The 18,765-nt window shown below is 40.2% G+C and overlaps 1 protein-coding gene across 2 annotated transcripts in view; it reads right to left on the bottom strand.

Annotated features, from left to right (window-relative positions):
• COL4A5 (collagen type IV alpha 5 chain) overlaps nt 1-18,765 on the bottom strand; it is an 83,190-nt gene that overhangs the window by 45,368 nt on the left and 19,057 nt on the right. For both annotated transcript variants that reach the window (XR_014184921.1, XM_082061566.1), the window contains exons 2-9: nt 15,989-16,048; nt 5,859-5,948; nt 4,751-4,795; nt 3,816-3,860; nt 3,647-3,709; nt 2,851-2,904; nt 2,132-2,158; nt 818-898 (exon numbers count right to left, since the gene is read on the bottom strand). Coding sequence is in view for 1 of the 2 variants with exons in the window: in XM_082061566.1 (XP_081917692.1) it covers nt 818-898; nt 2,132-2,158; nt 2,851-2,904; nt 3,647-3,709; nt 3,816-3,860; nt 4,751-4,795; nt 5,859-5,948; nt 15,989-16,048 (465 nt within the window). In the remaining variant the exon portion in view is untranslated. The remainder of the gene's footprint in view (nt 1-817; nt 899-2,131; nt 2,159-2,850; nt 2,905-3,646; nt 3,710-3,815; nt 3,861-4,750; nt 4,796-5,858; nt 5,949-15,988; nt 16,049-18,765) is intronic.

Genomic DNA, 18,765 nt, shown 5'->3' with positions numbered 1-18,765 from the left:
TTTGGCTTGGATAAGGGAATGCTTTTTTGTTTGTTTTGAACTACTTTTGTGCTTTTTTTTCATGCACTGAGAGAGAACAACAAAACACTTTGTATTTGTGATTCCTCTCAGCCAGAAACAGACAATAGGGAAGCACAGATCAGAGGAACAGAAATGCTAACAGGCTCAGTCTGGTCAGAATAGCCTGGGGCTTGCTCTCTGTACCAGGAAATGGGAGTCTCTGGCTTCTGTCCAGTCCAAGCCGATAGACTCATTTTCTGCTCCCCTTGTTCTTCCACTAAAGCAATGAATGGCTCAGTGGGAAGCACAGGGCCTGGAGTCACTAGCTGTTTTCACAGAAGACTGCTGGGAGAACAGAAACACTGTTCAGGAGGTGCAACATGAGGAGAACAGCTGAGACATCACTCTCTCTTCCCACCATCTAAACCAGTGGCTACAGCCCAGAAAGGCAGATGTTACTTGCTTTACTCTCGGGTGCAGGAGGGAAGGGAACTCCAGAACTGATACAGAGAATGTCTAGGGAGGGGGAACAGGCAAGGGGAAAAAAGAAGTAAGTCAGTAACTTTGAGTACTGCTGCCTGCTGGATACCAATTTCCTGACCAGGGGATCTCTGGCCTCTGTAGGTCACCTTATTGTGAACAATATGGAAGGACTTTCCCTCCAGCCACTAAACTAAAGGTACATGAAACATGAGCCCTGCTTCTTCACGTAAGTATACGGATCCCCTAGCACCAAATGTTCCAACTGTGCTTTGTATATTCTTTTCATGCTCTCTCTTTGGCAGAACACAGCCTAATAGTACTTTATACAACTTACAGGTATCCCTGGAAGACCTGGAAATCCTGGGTCGCCCTTCTGTCCTGGCAGCAATGATGTAATTATTTCACCTGCTTCACCCTAGAAGAAAAAGAGCTGACTTTAACTAATTGCATATTTTACAATTCTTTATCACCATTCTGACTCTAAAGTACACACAGTGGCTCCTAAGCCTTTGAGAAACTCAGTGTTAACCTATACCCTAGCAGTACTTTTTAATATAAATACTAGATTCTCCAAGAATAACTCTTTTTAGGAGAGATCAGGACTCTTTAAATGGCTAAACACTACCAACTATTAAAAGCTCTCTTTTTATATGTATGAATATATCAGCATAAATTCCAAAAGATTAGGGGACTGAAATACAAATGCTTCACAAAAGAAACAGACATTCTAGTTCCATGTGAAAACAGTGGAGAGGACACAAGAGAAAAAAGGCTCATTCAGCTTTTTCCAACATCCCGCCTCGTGAGATTAATGCTGAGTATGCTGTTATAATAGTCATGCTTCATGTTCTATACTGAAGCACAGTTTGCTACTGATTTCAGGGAAGATCTTTATTTTTAAAGCATATATTCTGATCAGCTTGCCTTTTAATATCTTTAAAACAATTGGGAAGAAAAGGACCTGAGAAAAGCAATTCAGCTTAATAGTCACAATTTCCCAGTACCAGTGTTATGCGGTCCTTTCAGATGTTTATTTGAATAATTCTGTGGGTCAAGTTTCTTTCAAATAGATTTGATCCAAAATTGATGTTTTGGCCCATGCTGAAATAGGTCAAAGATACAACAAACACCTCCTTAAAAATAAAAGGAGTCCTTAAGGTCCAAAATCAGATTTTGAGACTATTTACATTAGGAGAAAAAGCCATCTACGTGGCAATCTATACAGTAGAAAGCACATTTCCATAAAGAACATAAGATGTTGCACTAATCTCTTCATTGGCTATTTTAAGTTATTATTGCTTAGCCTCTAGTAGTGTTCCCGAGCATGCACAGGTAGATCACCGATGCATTTGGGTTTTCACAGGCATTTTGCTAACTTGGTACCTCACAACACAGACACCGTCCCTCACACCCCCAAGGAAACCAGCTTCAGAAAACAGTCTGCTACTTCTGGAACTACCAACAAAAATTGAGTAAAGCTACTGCAGATTTTCCAGTTAGTTGCACTGGAGTGGCCTAGAAACACTAAGCTTTCTGCAGAATGTCACTCCAGATTCCAGTCGATGCACATGGTCTTGCATAAAAGCAAGCAGGTTTCTCATGCCAGATCACACTGCACACCCCTGCCTGGTTAGTACAGAACACTCACCTTCATACCTGGCAGACCAGGGGGTCCCTTTGTTTAAAAGAAACAAAAAATAAAAGAAAGATCAATAGAAATTAATTATTGGTATGTTATTTGCAAACCACTAATCAGACCTACATCATCAGGTAAGCATTAAAGATAGAAATCTAAAAAAAAGATATGAAACAGGACAAAATGCTTTATGATCTTTAGAATCAAACAGAAGAATTTGAGAAATACTTTCACAGTGAATGTTGAGCATTAAAGGGACTATTTCCATTTCCTAGCAATTTATGTCTTTATTGCCTCCTATTATCCATCCTGTCTACAACCCTTCTTTCTGCTTGTACTTCGGTTCTGACAGTCACTTTGCTATACCTCGTATTTTATAATGAAAACACTCTACACTGTCCCTTTTTTCTGCCCTGTTAATCACCAGTAAGACTCTTTAGATGTACCTGATGACAGTATCAAGATCATACTTCTCAGACACATATGCAAGTATTTGTATTTCTCCGCAGGTGGCAAAGCGTCTCAGCACGATAATTCAAAGGGATTTTATTAGCACGTGCACGGCACGCAGCAGAAAAACTCTTATTGGACATCTGAGCGATAAAAAAAATTAATATATTCTTATTTATTAAAAGAACAACTGCAAAAAGAGGCTGATGTTTATCTTTCACAGGTTTAAGTAGATGTCTTTCCATAGATTACAGGTCTGGATCTGGAAATTGTTTACTTACAGGAGGCCCTTGTAAACCAGGAAAACCTGGACTGCCTGGGAATCCACGCTCTCCCTTGGGGATGAAGAAAATTATTAGCCAAAACACAACATAACAAAAACAGATCAATTTTGACCCAAAAGTCCAATTTCTTGGTTAGCTTATGACTCCAGAGTAGCAAATTGTATAGCAACAAGCTATAGGATAGTTTGTTAAATCTCACAACTGACTGAAAGAAAACTTTCCACATTTAGGTATTTCCACACACTTCCAGGCAAAGTACTATACTACAGAGATGGAAAACACACATAGTGCTACCCAAGATCAACTTCTCTTATGGAAAGACCATAATGTGAAGCTAGGCAAAATGTCTGAATGAAAATGACTCCTTCTAACAGGGATACTGAATCAGTATTTTCAATACAATATTATTAAAAATTAATAATCAAAAATGTCCCACTGTTATGTAATGAGTTTTTATTAGTAGATACTATGATCTAATTACTGGATGCTCCACTCAGTTGTTAACTAAAAAAATCAAGGATTAGAACAGGGAATTTAACAATACTGGCTACATAGCACATATGTTGTGTCCTAGTGCTGGCAATTTCTGGCAAAACTTTCGTTTTAAGTACCAGACCATGATCCCTTCTCTCAGACGCGTGTGTAGTCTGAATTATCCTGGAATTACCTGCACAACTCAGTAACAGCAAGTACTGATGCACATAATAAACTAAACCTATTGGCTACAGCCAGGAGAATAAGAGCTCTTTATCATATTATTGTTGCGTTATCAAGAATTTTAAAGGGATTCCACCTTTGTTCCATTGCATCCTGGGATACCCTGAGGTCCTGGTGGCCCATCTTGTCCTGGTAATCCCTTTAAAGAGGAAAAGAAGGAAGAAGAGTTAGCTTGTAGGATTCTCTTCTAGGCCTGAAAGACAAAAGGGAACAGATTTCTATCTATACAGCCCATTCCTACTCACAGGAAGTCCTGGTGTTCCTGGAAATCCTGGAAGCCCTGGTGGTCCCTAGAAGGAAATTAACCACATATGTTTTAAACAGTGTGATATGAACGGATAGGCAAACAGATTTACCAAGATGTTGCTAAATGTAACCTATTTGTGCATATATAAGTAAAGAAAAACAGACATTCTTCCCAGAAAGGGCTGTTGGGCATTGGAACAGGCTGCCCAGGGAAATGGTGGAGTCACCATCCCTGGAGAAGAGGTTCTTAGAGACATGGTTTAGTACTAGAGTTAGGTTAGGTTATAATTGGACTCTAGGATCCTGAGGGTCTCCCCCAGCTGAAATAGTTCTATGATTTTATGAGATATCTGAATCACCTGTAAAAAAAAAAAAAAAAAGAATGGCATGCAGGACAGCCATCAAGGTTCTTACCCTTCTTTCAGGGAAATATCAACAAAAACACAGAGAAAACAATGCAGAACAATTAAAGTAATCATATGTAGATACACAGAGAAAATAAATGAACACTCATGGTGTGGAGAATGGATATGTCCCAATTAAGTCAGAGATGCATCAATTGTCACTAGCTGAGGGATCTGACAAAAAGAAAAAGCAAAAGCACAAAACCTGTATCTACTTCAGAATAAACTGAAGCAAAGTTACTGGCACTTGTTTAGGTCCCATAGAGTAAAACAGACCAAATAATTATTTGAGCTATTCTCTTGAATGAATTTATGAAAGTAATACCAGCAATACGTAAGATTGTGCTACTTATGAAATCTTAACGTTACCAGTAACAAGTAATACAATCTCTTCTAGCTAGAAGGTAAATTACTCTTCGTATTTAAGGTTTTTACACCATAAATCACCATTTCTGTGAGGACCCACTCAATGCCTGACAGTCTTTATCCATAATCCTCATATGTCACCCTGAAACTGCATCAATACTCACTCTGATTCCTTTGGGTCCAATAGGCCCTGGAAGTCCATCATCACCCTAAAAAAAAAAAAAAAACAACAAAAAACAACAACCAATGAACAATAAAACCCACACTCAAGTTTGCAATCTGCCATTCTATCAAATTAAACTGTAAACATGAAAAATATTTCTTTAACGTGTTTATAGTAAGTGGACTAAAAGTTGTATTAGTTGTCATTTCGTGAGTAAAAGGGTGCAAACTTATTTTAATCTGGGAGTTGGACTTCTAATTGAAAAGTATTTGTTACACCATGACTTAGAGGAAATGTTTTTAAAAAGGATCAAAGATATTTAAGATTGCATATAAGCAGATACCTGTCACGTGTTTTCACCAACCATCCTACAGTGACCTCTCGTGGGCAAAACAAGAGATACAAGATTAAATGTGAACGATACTGCACTATTATTATTTTGTATTACGATAATTAAGAACTTCATATCAAAATCTTGAGAAGAAAAGGCATTTATGGAATAAAAATGTAATTAAAATTTCATGCCCAAGACCTCTCTGTTGTTTCATTCTTGCTATATCCAATTAATCTTTTAGTGTAGACTCATTTTTTTCTCATCCACTACTTGTTTTTTTTCTTTATTTCTTTTTGATGTGCTTCTCTTAGTTTACACAGTGAGCATTTGCAAAAGAAGCAGCAGATTCTGGATAACCTTGTGTATATTAAACATTGATGCATTCAGAGGAAGCCTTTCAACTTTTCAATACTATAGTGCACCATCTAACCATAATTATGTAAATTGGTAGCAAATAAAAATAAACTAAAACTCTCCAGGGAAAGCAAGGAACATTCCTCAGTTGCCTGTGCAATACCTAGTAAGAGGATACAAGTGCCCATGTGGCATTTGTGGGCACATGTGTAGTGAAGAATAGGAAACTTAGATGAATCTTTTTTTTTTAGTTGACTGTTCAGATCAACCAACCAAAAAACCTGTGTCATATCCCAACATCTGAAGATTCTAACTGTTAAACCAATGGTAGTCAGGAGTTCTAGAGTGATTTAGGATCAGGCCTACAGGCAAGCTCACCCTACGCAGCATTCTCATGCTGTTCCAGTGGATTGGTTCCTACCTTCGAGCCTCTCGGACCAGGTGGTCCTTCCGGTCCTGGAAATCCAGGCAAACCTGGCTGTCCTTCCAAGCCTGGGAATCCCCTTTCACCCTACAAAAAGAAGAGGCGGTGGTGGAAGTGTAACATGACAAATGCACAAGTTATAATAGAAAAATTCAGAAAATGCATTATCTTTCTGGTTTTCGGTAGGAAGTAATCATAGAGACAAACTAACATTATGATTAAACATCTCACCTGCTTATCTACAGAAATTCCTGATCATACACACAGATTGCATTTAATTGCACCACTTAAACAGGTTTCATACGATGTTTATCCAGTATTTAAGCCACCTATTTACCAAAATAATTCAACCATCTGTTTCTCCTGTGCTGCTTAAATACATAGAACTCCCACCCCTTCCTATAAAACCACAGCTTTATTAGTTACTAAGTCTCTCCCAAAACCTCACCTCTGCTGCAATACCTATAAAAACTCTCCAAGGGGTGTAAATTGCTGCTATACTATGACTGTTGTTTATTATTTCACAGTTGCGAGATTGTCATTTGCAATATAAAAGCAACTAAGAGCCCAGTCGTGCACTGTAGGCCAAACACTGTACAAAACCACAACATAAACAAGGTTCCAGCCCAAAGTGCTTACAATCTAAATCAAGTGAGACAGATACAAGACAGCAAAAATGTATTTCTTTCTCTTTTTACCTGTCAAGTCCTCCCAAAATCATGAGCTCTCCAGCAGCAACTACATTTTACTAAATGTTTATGCAATGATTAACCACGATAGTGTAACAAATACCATACACCATCACATATTGCCCTTTGTCAATGTAAGCTAACAATGTCACCTATGGTTTCAGAATATGCACAGCTGCAAATTCATAAAACATTTACTTTTATTCCTTATATATCATGGATTCACAAAAATCAGTAAATATTAAATTTTCAATTGGTACAGAAAATTCAGAAAATATCAGAATTAATAAACATTTTGATGTGTGTGTTTATATATATATGTATATATATATATATATATATATATAATGGTACATTTTCTAAGTACATAAACAGGTATTTCCTAAAACTCTGTTACACCAACCAGGATATATAACTGCTTACAAAACAGGCAGTTATTAAGCATTATTCCTTATTGCTCTACTGATAGGTTTGATTGGTGGGTTTGGTTCCTATCTACAAAAAATACCTGTGTTTATTTACCCCAATTATTTTTTTCACAAAAACTACAGGAACCGCCAAAGGAATGTTCCATCCTAACGTTTGTAGGTGGAAAGGGATAAAACTAGGCTCACTAAAAATAAGACCGGGACAGCAGCCAATGTTTGGGGTCCATCAGTCTGCCTTCTTGGTGGAGGAATGGGATGGAGATCCATGCAGCACCAAAGTCACAAGGGTTATGGATGTGTTAGAAAACAGAAGCATCTAAGAATGGTCACATAGGAATTAGGGCTTCCCCCCAAAAAAAGGTGGTGGGATCAATAGCCCAGCTGCAGTGCATCTACACCAACACACACAGCGTGGGCAACAAACAGGAGGAGCTGGAAGCCACTGTGCAGCAGGAAAATTATGATATAGTTGCCATCATGGAAACATGGTGGGATGACTCACACACTGGAGTGCAGCAATGGATGACTATCAATTCTTCAGAAGGGACAGGCAACAAAGGAGAGGAAGTGGGACAGCCATGTGTGTCAGGGAGTGATGGTGATTATAGGCTCAAGTGTTTATGGGTAAAAATCAGGCCTGTCAGTCTGACCTCAGCACTGGGGAAGATCATGGAGCAGATCATCCTGAGTGGCATCGCACAGCACATACAAGACAACTAAGCAATCAGGCCCAGTCAGTATGTGTTTATGAAAGGCAGGTCACACTTGACTAACCTGATCTCCTTCTATGACAAGGTGACCTGTTTAGTGGATGAGGGAAAGGCTGTGGATGCTGTCTACCTAGACTTTAGTAAAGCCTTTGATGCTGTTTCCCACAGCATTCTGCTGAAGAAACTGGCACCTCACAGCTTGGACAGGTGTACTCTTCGAAGGATAAAAAACTGGCTGCATGGCCAAGCCCAAACGGCTGTGCAGAAAGGAGTTAAATCCAGTTGGCAACCAGTCACAATTCATGTTCCCCAGGGCTCAGTATTGGGGCCAGTTCTCTTTAATATCTTTGTCAATGATCTGGACGAGGGGATCAAGTGCACCCTCAGTGAGTTTGCAGATGACACCAAATTGGCTGGGAGTGTTAATCTGCTGGAGGATAGGAAGACCATACAGAGGGATCCAGACTGGCTGGATCATTGAGCTGAGGCCAATTGTATGAGATTTAACAAGGCCAAGCAGTGGATCCTGCACTTGGGTCACAACAACCCCACGCAGTGCTACAGGCTCAGGGCAGAGTGGCTGGAAAGTGCCTGGCAGAGGAAGATCTGGGGGTGTTGATTGACAGCAGCTGAACATGAGCCAGCAGTGTGCCCATGTGGTCAAAAGGCAAACAGCATCCCGGCTTGTATCAGGAATAGTGTGGCCAGCAGGACCAGGGCAGTGATCATCTCCCTGTACTGGGCACTGGTGAGGCTAGACCTTGAATCCTGTGTTCAGTTTTGGGCCCCTCACTACAATAAAGACATTGAGGGGTCAGAGAGAGTTCAGAAAAGGGCAATAAAGCTGGTGAAGTGCCTGGAGCACAAGTCCCTCAACTGCCCCTCATAAAAACTGGGGTTGTTTAGCATGGAAAAAAAGGAGACTGAGGAGACAATTATCATTCTCCACAACTATCTGAAAGGAGATTGTAGCAAGATTGCTGTCAGTCTCTTCTCCCAAATAGCAAGTGATAGGACAAGAGGAAATGGTCTCATGTTGCACCAAGGGCAGTTTAGGTCAGATATTAAGAAAAACTTCTTCATGGAAAGGGTTCACAAAGGCACTGGAACAGGCTGCTCAGGGAAGTGGTGGAGCCACCATCCCTGAAGGTGTTTAAGACATGTAGATGATGTGCTTAGGGACATGGTTTAGTGGTGGACTTGGCAGTGTTAGGTTAGTGGTTGGACTCCAGGATCCTAAAGGTCTTTTCCAACCTAAACAATCCTATGACTATAACAAACACTTTAATCACTAGGTTAGAGTTGTGCAAGCTTTTGCACATTCTCTTTAAGCCACTCAATCCTGAATTTTTACTTTCTTGCACTGCTTCAGCAACAATGGCAGTAGTAGCTCCCACACCTATTATCTGGCAGTCTATCAGCTCTGGCACTCTAGGAACTTGGGAGGTCCTGCCTCGCTCTTCTTAGGTGACAGAACCAAACCAGCAATCTCACATCTTCAAGACAACAGTAGCAGAGATCTGAAGGCTGTGGATTGCAAACAGACAGAAGTATCTAAGCGCAGCCTCAAGCACAATATGCAAAAGGCAACATTAAGGCTTTACTCATTTCCCCTTTATTTGCTCTAAGCATCTGTATACTGAGCACGACAGCAGTGTTACATCTCATTCTTAAATCCTGATTTTCTCACTGTACTGCTCAGGTAGGTGCTCTGTATTCCACTGTTGGGAGCAGGAACTGTGAGTTGTGTTTAAAACATTTACAAGACACTGAGATGTCAGAAAAAAATTCAGAGAAAGTAACAGGGCTTCTCTTCTTGCCTTCTGTTCCACTACATGCTGTACTATTTATTGGAAACATGAGGAAAATCTTTCAGATGAGAGATTAAAGGCAGAATGCAAGCAAGAGCTGCAACTCTACAGAGAAAACAACCATACTTCATCCTACCTACACAGTGAGATTGAGAAGGATTCCTTGGATAGGAATGGGCAGCTCATTAGCTGGTCTGCTAAAGTTGGTTTCTTCTTAATTAAAATATAAACATACTCCTCTTATACTGTAGGTCACATACTGCACTCTCATACAGGACAGACATTCTTTATTCTCCCCTGTGGAAATGCTGAATTACATCCTAAATTGAGGCTGGCTTAAGTTTGACAGTCAGAGTGCAGACTGCTTTTACACACAAAGTGCCAGGCTGTACTTTCACATGGAGCTATACAGCTGGCATGCTACCACATCCGAAAAATCAGGACTGGAGGAGTGTCTCTATCTCCATCCAGGATATGAAAGGGTTAGAGTGTCCCTGAAGGACGGAGAATAAGGAATTTGGGAGTGTCTGAAAACATTACACAGAGCCAGAATTTGGAGCAAGCTCTGGCAAGAACTGTGTTTGCACACTAAGGAAACACACCTGCATACAAGAGGCATGTCAGATGTGTCAGGTGCTAGCTAGGCTACACAATGTCTGCTAATGTCAGTGTGGTCGCACTTCACATTTTTGTTAGAGAAAGTAACATCTGCAACTGGTTACTAGAACAGACTTTTAGCAGAGGGTTGGCCTTATGTGTCATCTAAGGCTGAAGAACTGTTCTTTAAAATGCAACTACTCTGAGGTCTCCACTTTTAAGTAGCCACAGAACTGGGAAGCCAAAGCATTTAAACTGAAAAAGAAACATAAGAGGCCAAACAGTTCAGCAAGAAAAATGGAAGCAGTAACAGATGCTGCTAGTAAACTGCAGTGTTGAAACTGAAATGAGCACTTTCCAAGCCCACTTTGAAAGTGAGCAGCAACAATGAGAGCCTTGGCATGAGCAAACTGTTGCCAGAGCAACTCCTGTGGAGTTTACTAGCAAATTACCCCCAAGGGTGAACAGATGATTTGAAGGACTTGCTTGGGAACAGCTGAGAGATTACAGCAGACACTTCCCAGGGGAACCGTATCAAACTAATTACAGAGGAAAAAGCTGCACTATCATCACTATTTTTGATCAAAAAAATTGGATGGAGAAAGAAATGTGGGCAAGTTGGGTAGGCAGAGAAACTAAGCTGATCCAGCTCTCTGGAACAGTGTCTTCTAGTTCAATGGTGTATAGAGGGATTTCACAAGCAAGAACAGTTTTCAGACACTGCTCCTGTCTCCGGACTTTTCCTATTGCACACCTTAGATACACTGTTTTCATGAAGATTCGCATGCTACAAATTTGCCAGGAAAAACTGCCTGCTGCCTTGCAAGAACATGGCAAAACTGAAAAGACACTTTTAAAAAGTCTTCCCAAAAAGTCAGTGCCAAAAGTGGACATTATATGATTATGGATACAGTGGGATTGAAGTCCCTGGGTAGTGCACAATGTACTTTCTTTTGTAAGATGAAACAGTTGAAGTTTAATGGTCATCAGAGTTGTAAACTTTTCAGAACACAGGCCCATACTAGTGCAGTTCAGGTCAACATTTATGAAGCACAGACACCAATAATGTAATTATTCTTGACAAAGTGATTAAAATCTGAAAATATTTAACTACTTTGCAATTTGCATCCAACATTGTAAAGAAAAGCTGAGCTTGGGTGACATCTGTGCTAAGTTTCACCATGATAAAGGCAGAAGGAAACAGGGATCAAGGGCATTCTGAGGGAATTATCTTCTGAGACTCAGAGTTTCAAGAATATACATCCAAAGAGTCCAAGAAGAAGATATTTTTCCTTTGTGAGGAGTATGGGTTTTTTTATCTGCCTACAAAGGCAAAATATCTTAAATGCCTTCAGAGCTCAGATACTACAAGCTGTTCTTGCCATAAGCACAGGCACCAAGCTTGTACGAGATCCCATATTAGAAATGTGCAGCTCAGTTGAGTCTTTGGAGTTGTGTTCTTTATATTGTGATTAACAAACACAGACTCAGCACCTTGTGAAGTTCTCCTTTAAAAGGCCATGGACTAGCCATATTTAAAAACTAACACCTTCTTAATCAATTTAACTTAATTTGAATGGGTAGAACCCAATATTTCTGCTCACTGAAAATAGTAAAATATATCTGCAGTTATTTTGAGGGGAACAGTGTTCAAGGTGCTGTGAAAAACAGGGTCAGTCCCACCTTAAGCCACATTGTTTCTATCACAGCAACACAAACAGCTGTGCTACAACATAACTTGCATGAAGAAACTGATCAGGCTCAAAAGTAACCTGTTTTACAAAGAAACTTGTTTTCAGCAGGATCAGTTCACTGACAGCTCTAAACTTGGCCACACAGGTCCCAGAGGAGAAACCAGAAAATCTAGCTAAGGGAAGGTATGAAAGCCTGTTTCAGCAGCAGCAGGTACTGCCATTTAAAAGCAAAACCCACAGTCTTGGGGTACGTGCCCTCTTGGTGACTGAGATGCATGCAGCGTGCTTGCTGTAGCCCTTGGCTCTCAATCTCCAACAGCTGGAGCAGCTGAGATTCAGCACCCTCCCCCTCATCCTCCCCAGTCTCTGTCAAGCCAATCTTACCAGTATCTTTGGATCTTGTTTTCAGCTGAGGTAAAACCAGCCCAATAATCTACACGAAGCAGTTTCTAATAAAAAACAGTATGACTTGTGCAGTATCTGTTGTGTTTATTTCTTTAGCTAGCTTCACTCATGAACTAGCTTTTAAACATTAAAGTAGGTTAATCTCAAAAGTGTCAAGCAATATTTAAAACCCAATCATCATCCAGTTCCTTAAGTGAGAAGCAATTATACATTTCTCTTCCAGTTAAAGTGAGAGCAATTCCTATAAGCACCCATATTAGCAGCTTAATAATTTACGTCAGTTTTAATACTCTTACTGTAACAGCACACTGGCTCCCAGCTCCAATCAATTTTACTGAGTTCTCTGCTAAATTACTCTTATTTCTTCATTATACTATTTTCAATATAATTGATTTTTACCCTGTCCATTTTATATTTAAGTTTATTAAGGTGGGCCTGAGCAGAGTTAGAAAACTTTTGCGTACAAATTTTTGTCAGCAATTGTACTATGGGCTTCCGAAAAAAATAGCTGACTGCGCTTTGATTCTTGCTACTGATGCTATAAGGGCTCATGACAGAGGCAGAGTTAAACAAGAATCACTGGCAGCACATAAGCAGTTAAATAGGAGCTGTGGCTCCCCAAGGTAAGACAATATAGTTCTATTTGTTACAATTCAATTAGTATTACCTTTACCTGATCTGTTCAAATTTGGATATCCTGCGGGGAATGCCAGGGTGCTTAGGAAGAAGGCTACTTTTGAGTCCCAAAAGGAACGCACAAGGCTCTGCTAAGCTGAACAAAGCAGCACTTCTCAGTTGACTTAATGCAAGTGGACAGCGACTTGGCTGAGGAAGCTGAGGAAGCTGGTTGCTGGCCAGAAGTGAAACAGTGGAACAGAAGCATGGAGCTCAGCTGCATGCACTTGACAAAGCTTTTCCTGCCTTCCCAGTACAGAACCAGGTTCTGTAAGCCCGGCTTCCAGTAGTTCTACAAGCCCATTGTCACATTCTCAATAGGAGAGTCAAAGAGCAGTGATTGTTTAAACAGCTCCTTGTCTAATACTCTCCATACACCAATTATGCAAGGAGCTATAGAGCTTGACTCCTGGTTCGGAGGTCACTGGAAAAGGAAGCATAAACACCAAATGTCAAGTGTCAAATACAAAGTAAAAGCCTGAAACTTCTTGTAGTAGCAGTTTACACTCAACTGGAATAAAGATAATATCTGCAAGAAAGCTGAGATGAAGACAGTATCAGGTTTGGAAACTTACATCAAACATGTATAAGTGGTAAAATGTGATGGATCAACCTAATCATCTTAAGATAGTCCTTGATGTCTTGTAGTAGCTCCAGACAAACTTTCTCGGGAGTCTTGTGAAAAAAAACTACACAAAAAACCCAACAAAAAAACCCCTACCCTAAAAACTAAACACACACCACAAACAAACAAACCTAACAACAAAAAAACTCAACCACAACAGCAAAAAAAGCCCCCAAACCTCATAGCCCCCGTCCCCCCCCAAAGAACTTCTAAGAGAAGGCATTATGTGACAAAGAACTCCTGTGGTTCCTCAGAGCTGAACTACTGAATCCATCAATGCATCAAATACTGAGAGTTTTGTTATTATGGGGCAAATAACATAATGGGGTGTGTGCAGATATGATCAAACCAGTCCCACTAGTAAAATATCACATTTAATATGGGCTTTTCTTTTCATTGTTCCTTTACATAAAATGTACATGATCATCCACGAGCTTCTAAAGGGCTACTTAAAAAACCACACACCAAAAAACATTACACGCCCCCCCACCCCAACAAACAAAATAGTCTTAGCATAGGAGAAGCTCTTTTTTCTTTGTGTATTTTTTGGTTTTTATTTTATTTAAAGATTAAACTTAGATCAATGTGCAGCCTCCTGAGGATTTTCCAGGAAGATGCAGAACCATTATACAAATATTTGGTCTGATGCTATGCTTGTTTTATTGAAGGCTTTTTTTCCTTCCCCAATTCCTTTGCACAAAAGGTTAGCAAGCTTCCCACTCGTATGCTCAGGTCTTGCTATAATTCACAGCAGAAAAGGCCAGAAGTTGGAAACTAAAAGTGGAAAAGTTTCCTCCGTGCAGCTCTCCTTAAAAACTGCCTAGAACAGGGTGAAGGAGCAGAAAACAAACCCACAATACATGACACTTGAGACCTTCACCTTGGACAAGGCTCATATGCTTCAGCTGTTGACTATATTTGGACAAAAAGCTTCTTCTGACTCTAAACAGTCCCAAGATGTTCTTTACCGAACAAAGGTGATTATTTCCATTTCATTAATGATGCTGAAGGACTCAAATGTATCAAAGTGAGTCACTGTCCCTGCGTGTGTAACAATAATAAAGACAAAGCTGGATCACCAGGAAAAAATTGCTTGATTTGACTCAGCCAGAACATTTACTTCTAGGTTTTCCTTATCCACACTAGCCAGATGATATCCATGTGCTCACTGAGTTCACAAAACAGCTGTGCCTAGTCAGAAAAAGGCCAACTTAGAATTACAGAAAGGTTCTGCAAAGTTGCACCTGTTACGATTGTATTGCGAATGCAAGCCTAATGCTTAAGTGCCTCCAAACTAAACCTGAAATAGTCCTGTGACTACTGTCAGGATACCTCTGGTGTGGCTACCTGCATCTGAAGATCCTGTAGGAATCCATCAACAAGGTTCATGTCTGGCTAACCAAATCCAACTCAGAAAGCTTGCTATCAAGGGGATACTGTTCTTCACTAGGTGTATAAATTGGGAATAAACTTCCTGAACTGAAAGCAAGTAAGTGCTAAGGAATCAACTTATCTGTCTGGAGCTACCTGGATGGCAGGTATGGCACCAAGAATTACTCTGGATTTTGGACATCTGCCTTGTTTAACCTCAGCCAATAGCAAAATTCTGCATCAGCACATTATGGTGCCAATGCAGTGACTGATTATTTTGCATTGCTTTTGTTCATTTGAGGTTACACCTGTTTATGCAATGTCAAAAATCACCTTTGAAATGTGTCAAGCTAATCTGGAGCACTGAAGCTCTTCTAGAACTTTGCTGAGATATGGTAAGTGGTTTGATAAGACAGGCTTATCAAACTCTTCATTATCAGTTAACATCTTTAAGACGACTCCATTTTATCTTAAGCAAGCTGTTTACAAGACTAAGAGGGGAAATGTTTCAGGCAGTCTGTCCCCCTTGCAGTGATCATATCATATTCATTCCTCATGACAACAGCAGTTACATGTGAACTATTTAACAACAATTTACTTACAACCAGCCTCCTACACTTGAGAAAAGGCTCAACTCACACAAGTAGCAAGCTGTGCATCTACATGCCACTATAACTAAAAGAAATCCTGGGCACCTGTTTCCTCAAAGGGGTAACAAAAACCACCACCACACACCCCACAGAACTGTCAAACAATAAGAAATAATGGTGATAGAAACATTAATTACTGCACAGATACATAGAGCTCAGGCAGTGAGACTGAAGTCAAAGCTGCATGGAAGCAGGAAAGCTCTGAGGTGTCAACACACATCTCTTGGCCATAGTACACTGTCTGGGCAGCCCATAGCAGCCTGCTGCACTGAAAGAACCACATAGGGCCAGTTGTTTGGGATGGTTTTTACTCTGCTTGATACAAGAACACATGTTTGGCCAATAACTAGCTGCTTCCTTGGGTGGCAGTTATCTGAAGGTGGTATATGGCTCAAGTGGTTTGTGTTGGTCTGCCAGTATATAAAACACAACAACAACAAAAAAACCACAACCAAACACAAATGATATTTACCTTTTCACCTTTTACTCCACTGCAATCACATTTGGATAAAGATGTACATCCATGGCAAGCCTTTAAAGAAAAAAGAATAGAAGTTTTTAATCAGCATAAGACTGTTTACAAAAGTTAGTCTAAAATGTAAGCCTACACATTTTATCATTTAGCCATTACACAGGTGTTCAAAGCAGATACAGTTAAAGTCCAATCACCTTTATTAATACCTATGCTTCTACATAAGTATAGTTACAGTTTTCCCAAAAATTTTAGACTTTGAAACTTATCCTTAAACACCATTTACTCTAGGGCAAGGTACAACCCAACACCTATGACCAAAGTGGCCAGAACTTCAACAAAACAGGCTCTTCAGCACATGCCTCCACACTGAGTCCAATTATGGTTGCCACCAGTAGATGTCAGGTTTTGCACGAGAGTTTAACCAAGCCTGAAGCTTATGAGCATATTTGTGATAGTTTTGGGGAAAAAATACTTACTACACAATTCTTCCCTCCACAGCTCAATTACTGAGAAAAGGTTTTTTAAAAACTGCATTCATACTCCGTTACAAAGCATAACAAGTCAGCTACAACAGTCCATAGCACAAAGGGAGTGACAAACAGATATTAAGGGGTCAGAGGAGGGAAATATGGAAGCTCAATACACAAAGAAGATTCAAGTCAGCTAACCTTTCCATACCACATTTGCTTTCTCCCCCACCCCAACATGGGATACTCAGAGCTCTGTGTTGATTTCAGAGATGAGCAGATGTGTTTAGGCATGAGATTTCTAGAATAAATGAATCTTTTTTTTAATATCTATATACAATACATGTGCTCAACATTTTTTAGCCTCTTTATAGTCAAAACCATAACCTGCATTAGAAGACACACTACCTGCGATACTTTAGGGCCCAACTTGTTATCAGAACAGGTGTAGCATTATATTAAAAAAATACAGCACATAATTTAAAAGTTTGAAAAGCTGAGCATTTGGGGTCCTCCCCTGCCCAGTAATCTACAGAGAACACTATGTACAAATTTTCAGTCAAGCAGGAGACCCGTTGGTGTGTCAGATGTGATCTCATTATCGGAGGCATTTAGAGACATGACCCATCACCTACCTGGCATTAGGAATGTCCTGGCTCTTTGCCTAAACACACTACCAAGCATCAGGCTGAAAACACAGAATCAGCTTAATTCACCTGGAGCTACACAAACCCAGGATCAACTAAAGCATCTTGTAGCAAAAGGCAGAGCTTTGAGTTTTAAGTACAGCACTAGGGCTACACAACATGGCCAAGGCATCTCTACCAAAGCCCAGTGAAAGATTTGGAATCAGTTTCTTGATTTGATGACTATGAAAACTCAATTCTTAGTTAACAGGGGTCTATTGAGCTATTTCCTAAAGTGAAATTGAACCTTATGAGCCAGTTTAGGTTTTCAAAGATGCAACTGGACAAAGCCCTGAGTAACCTGGCCTGACCTCATAGCTGACCTTGTTTGGAGCAGTGCATTTGGCTAGATGCCCTTCTTATGTTCTCCTTCAATCCAAGTCATCCTCTGAATTTGGTATCAGATCCTTTTAACTCTTAAAAAGTGAATTTTTAAAAAGCAAGTTCCTTGTGAATCAGTTTTAGGATTAACCTTGTTAACAAAGCTTCATTTAAAAGGGATTAACCTTAGTTATATGCAATACTCCCTTGCCTCACAGTACAAGCCAAACACAAAGAATGGTGAGTTCCCTACCTCGGGGTGCAGCAGTGCTGGGTCCTCACTACAAGGACAGCACAGTGAGAGTCACCTGAAAGTCTCTGCTGCCTCCAAGAGGCAGGGGGAGGAAAACTGAGATACATCAGTACTTATTAAAACTACCAAAAGCTCTGCAGTGGTAAAACACATATAGGCTAAAATAACACACATGGAAAGCATGATCAAGATCCTACACAGCATAAGGAGAATTTATTTAGGTTACAGAACAGAAGAAACTAATTCAGTGTTCCTCACAACTTTCAGAGAATGTTTCTAATAGAAATTTCCTGCATTTTCAGGTACATGGGAACTGTTGGCAGAACAGTGAGAAAAGGAAGCTGGAGGGAAAAAAAAAAATGGTTTGAGGTTACATAGCCCTTTTGCAAAACAGGTTAGATATACACATTTATGAAGGTGAGTTTTTAGACAGTGAAACTGTCTCTACCCTTTGCTACTGTATCGCTACAGTAAAACTGCAGAAAACTGCATGGGTAGTGCTAACGCATCTTCAAAAGTGATCCCGTCAGCATGAAAACTCCGAAAAACATTCAATTCATAAAGAAATCAATCATGGAATAATTTGGTATGAAAGGAATCACTCAAAGCAGGACAACTTAGGGCAGGTCACACATGCCCTTGTCCAGCTGCATGTTGAATAACTACAGTCAAGGAGATCCCCCAGCCCCTCCAGGGCCTTGATCTGGTGTCTGACTGCCTTCATGGTAAGTTCCCTCCCCGCTCCCACAACCTCACCAGCATTCCCTACATTGCAACTTGTATCCGTTGCCTCTTACCCTTACACCTTTGCTACATCCTAAGTAGCAAGAGGACTGTCATGAGATTCACCCCCTCCCCTGAAGCCTTTTTCTCTCAAGTCCCAGCACTTCCCCATACACCCAACCTCTCGACTCTGGGTGTCACAAAATAAAGCAAAGAGGGTGGTGATCTTTAGGTCAGCTAGTTTAGAATCAGGGACTGACTTGCTGATTTTTAAAGAGTTAACAAAGGAGCACCTTTCCTGCATATGCTGGCAATAAATAATGG

This window comes from Streptopelia decaocto, assembly GCF_964273445.1.
Source record: "Streptopelia decaocto genome assembly, chromosome: 10".
Classification (NCBI taxonomy): domain Eukaryota; kingdom Metazoa; phylum Chordata; class Aves; order Columbiformes; family Columbidae; genus Streptopelia; species Streptopelia decaocto.
This window is presented reverse-complemented; position numbering and strand designations above follow the sequence as displayed.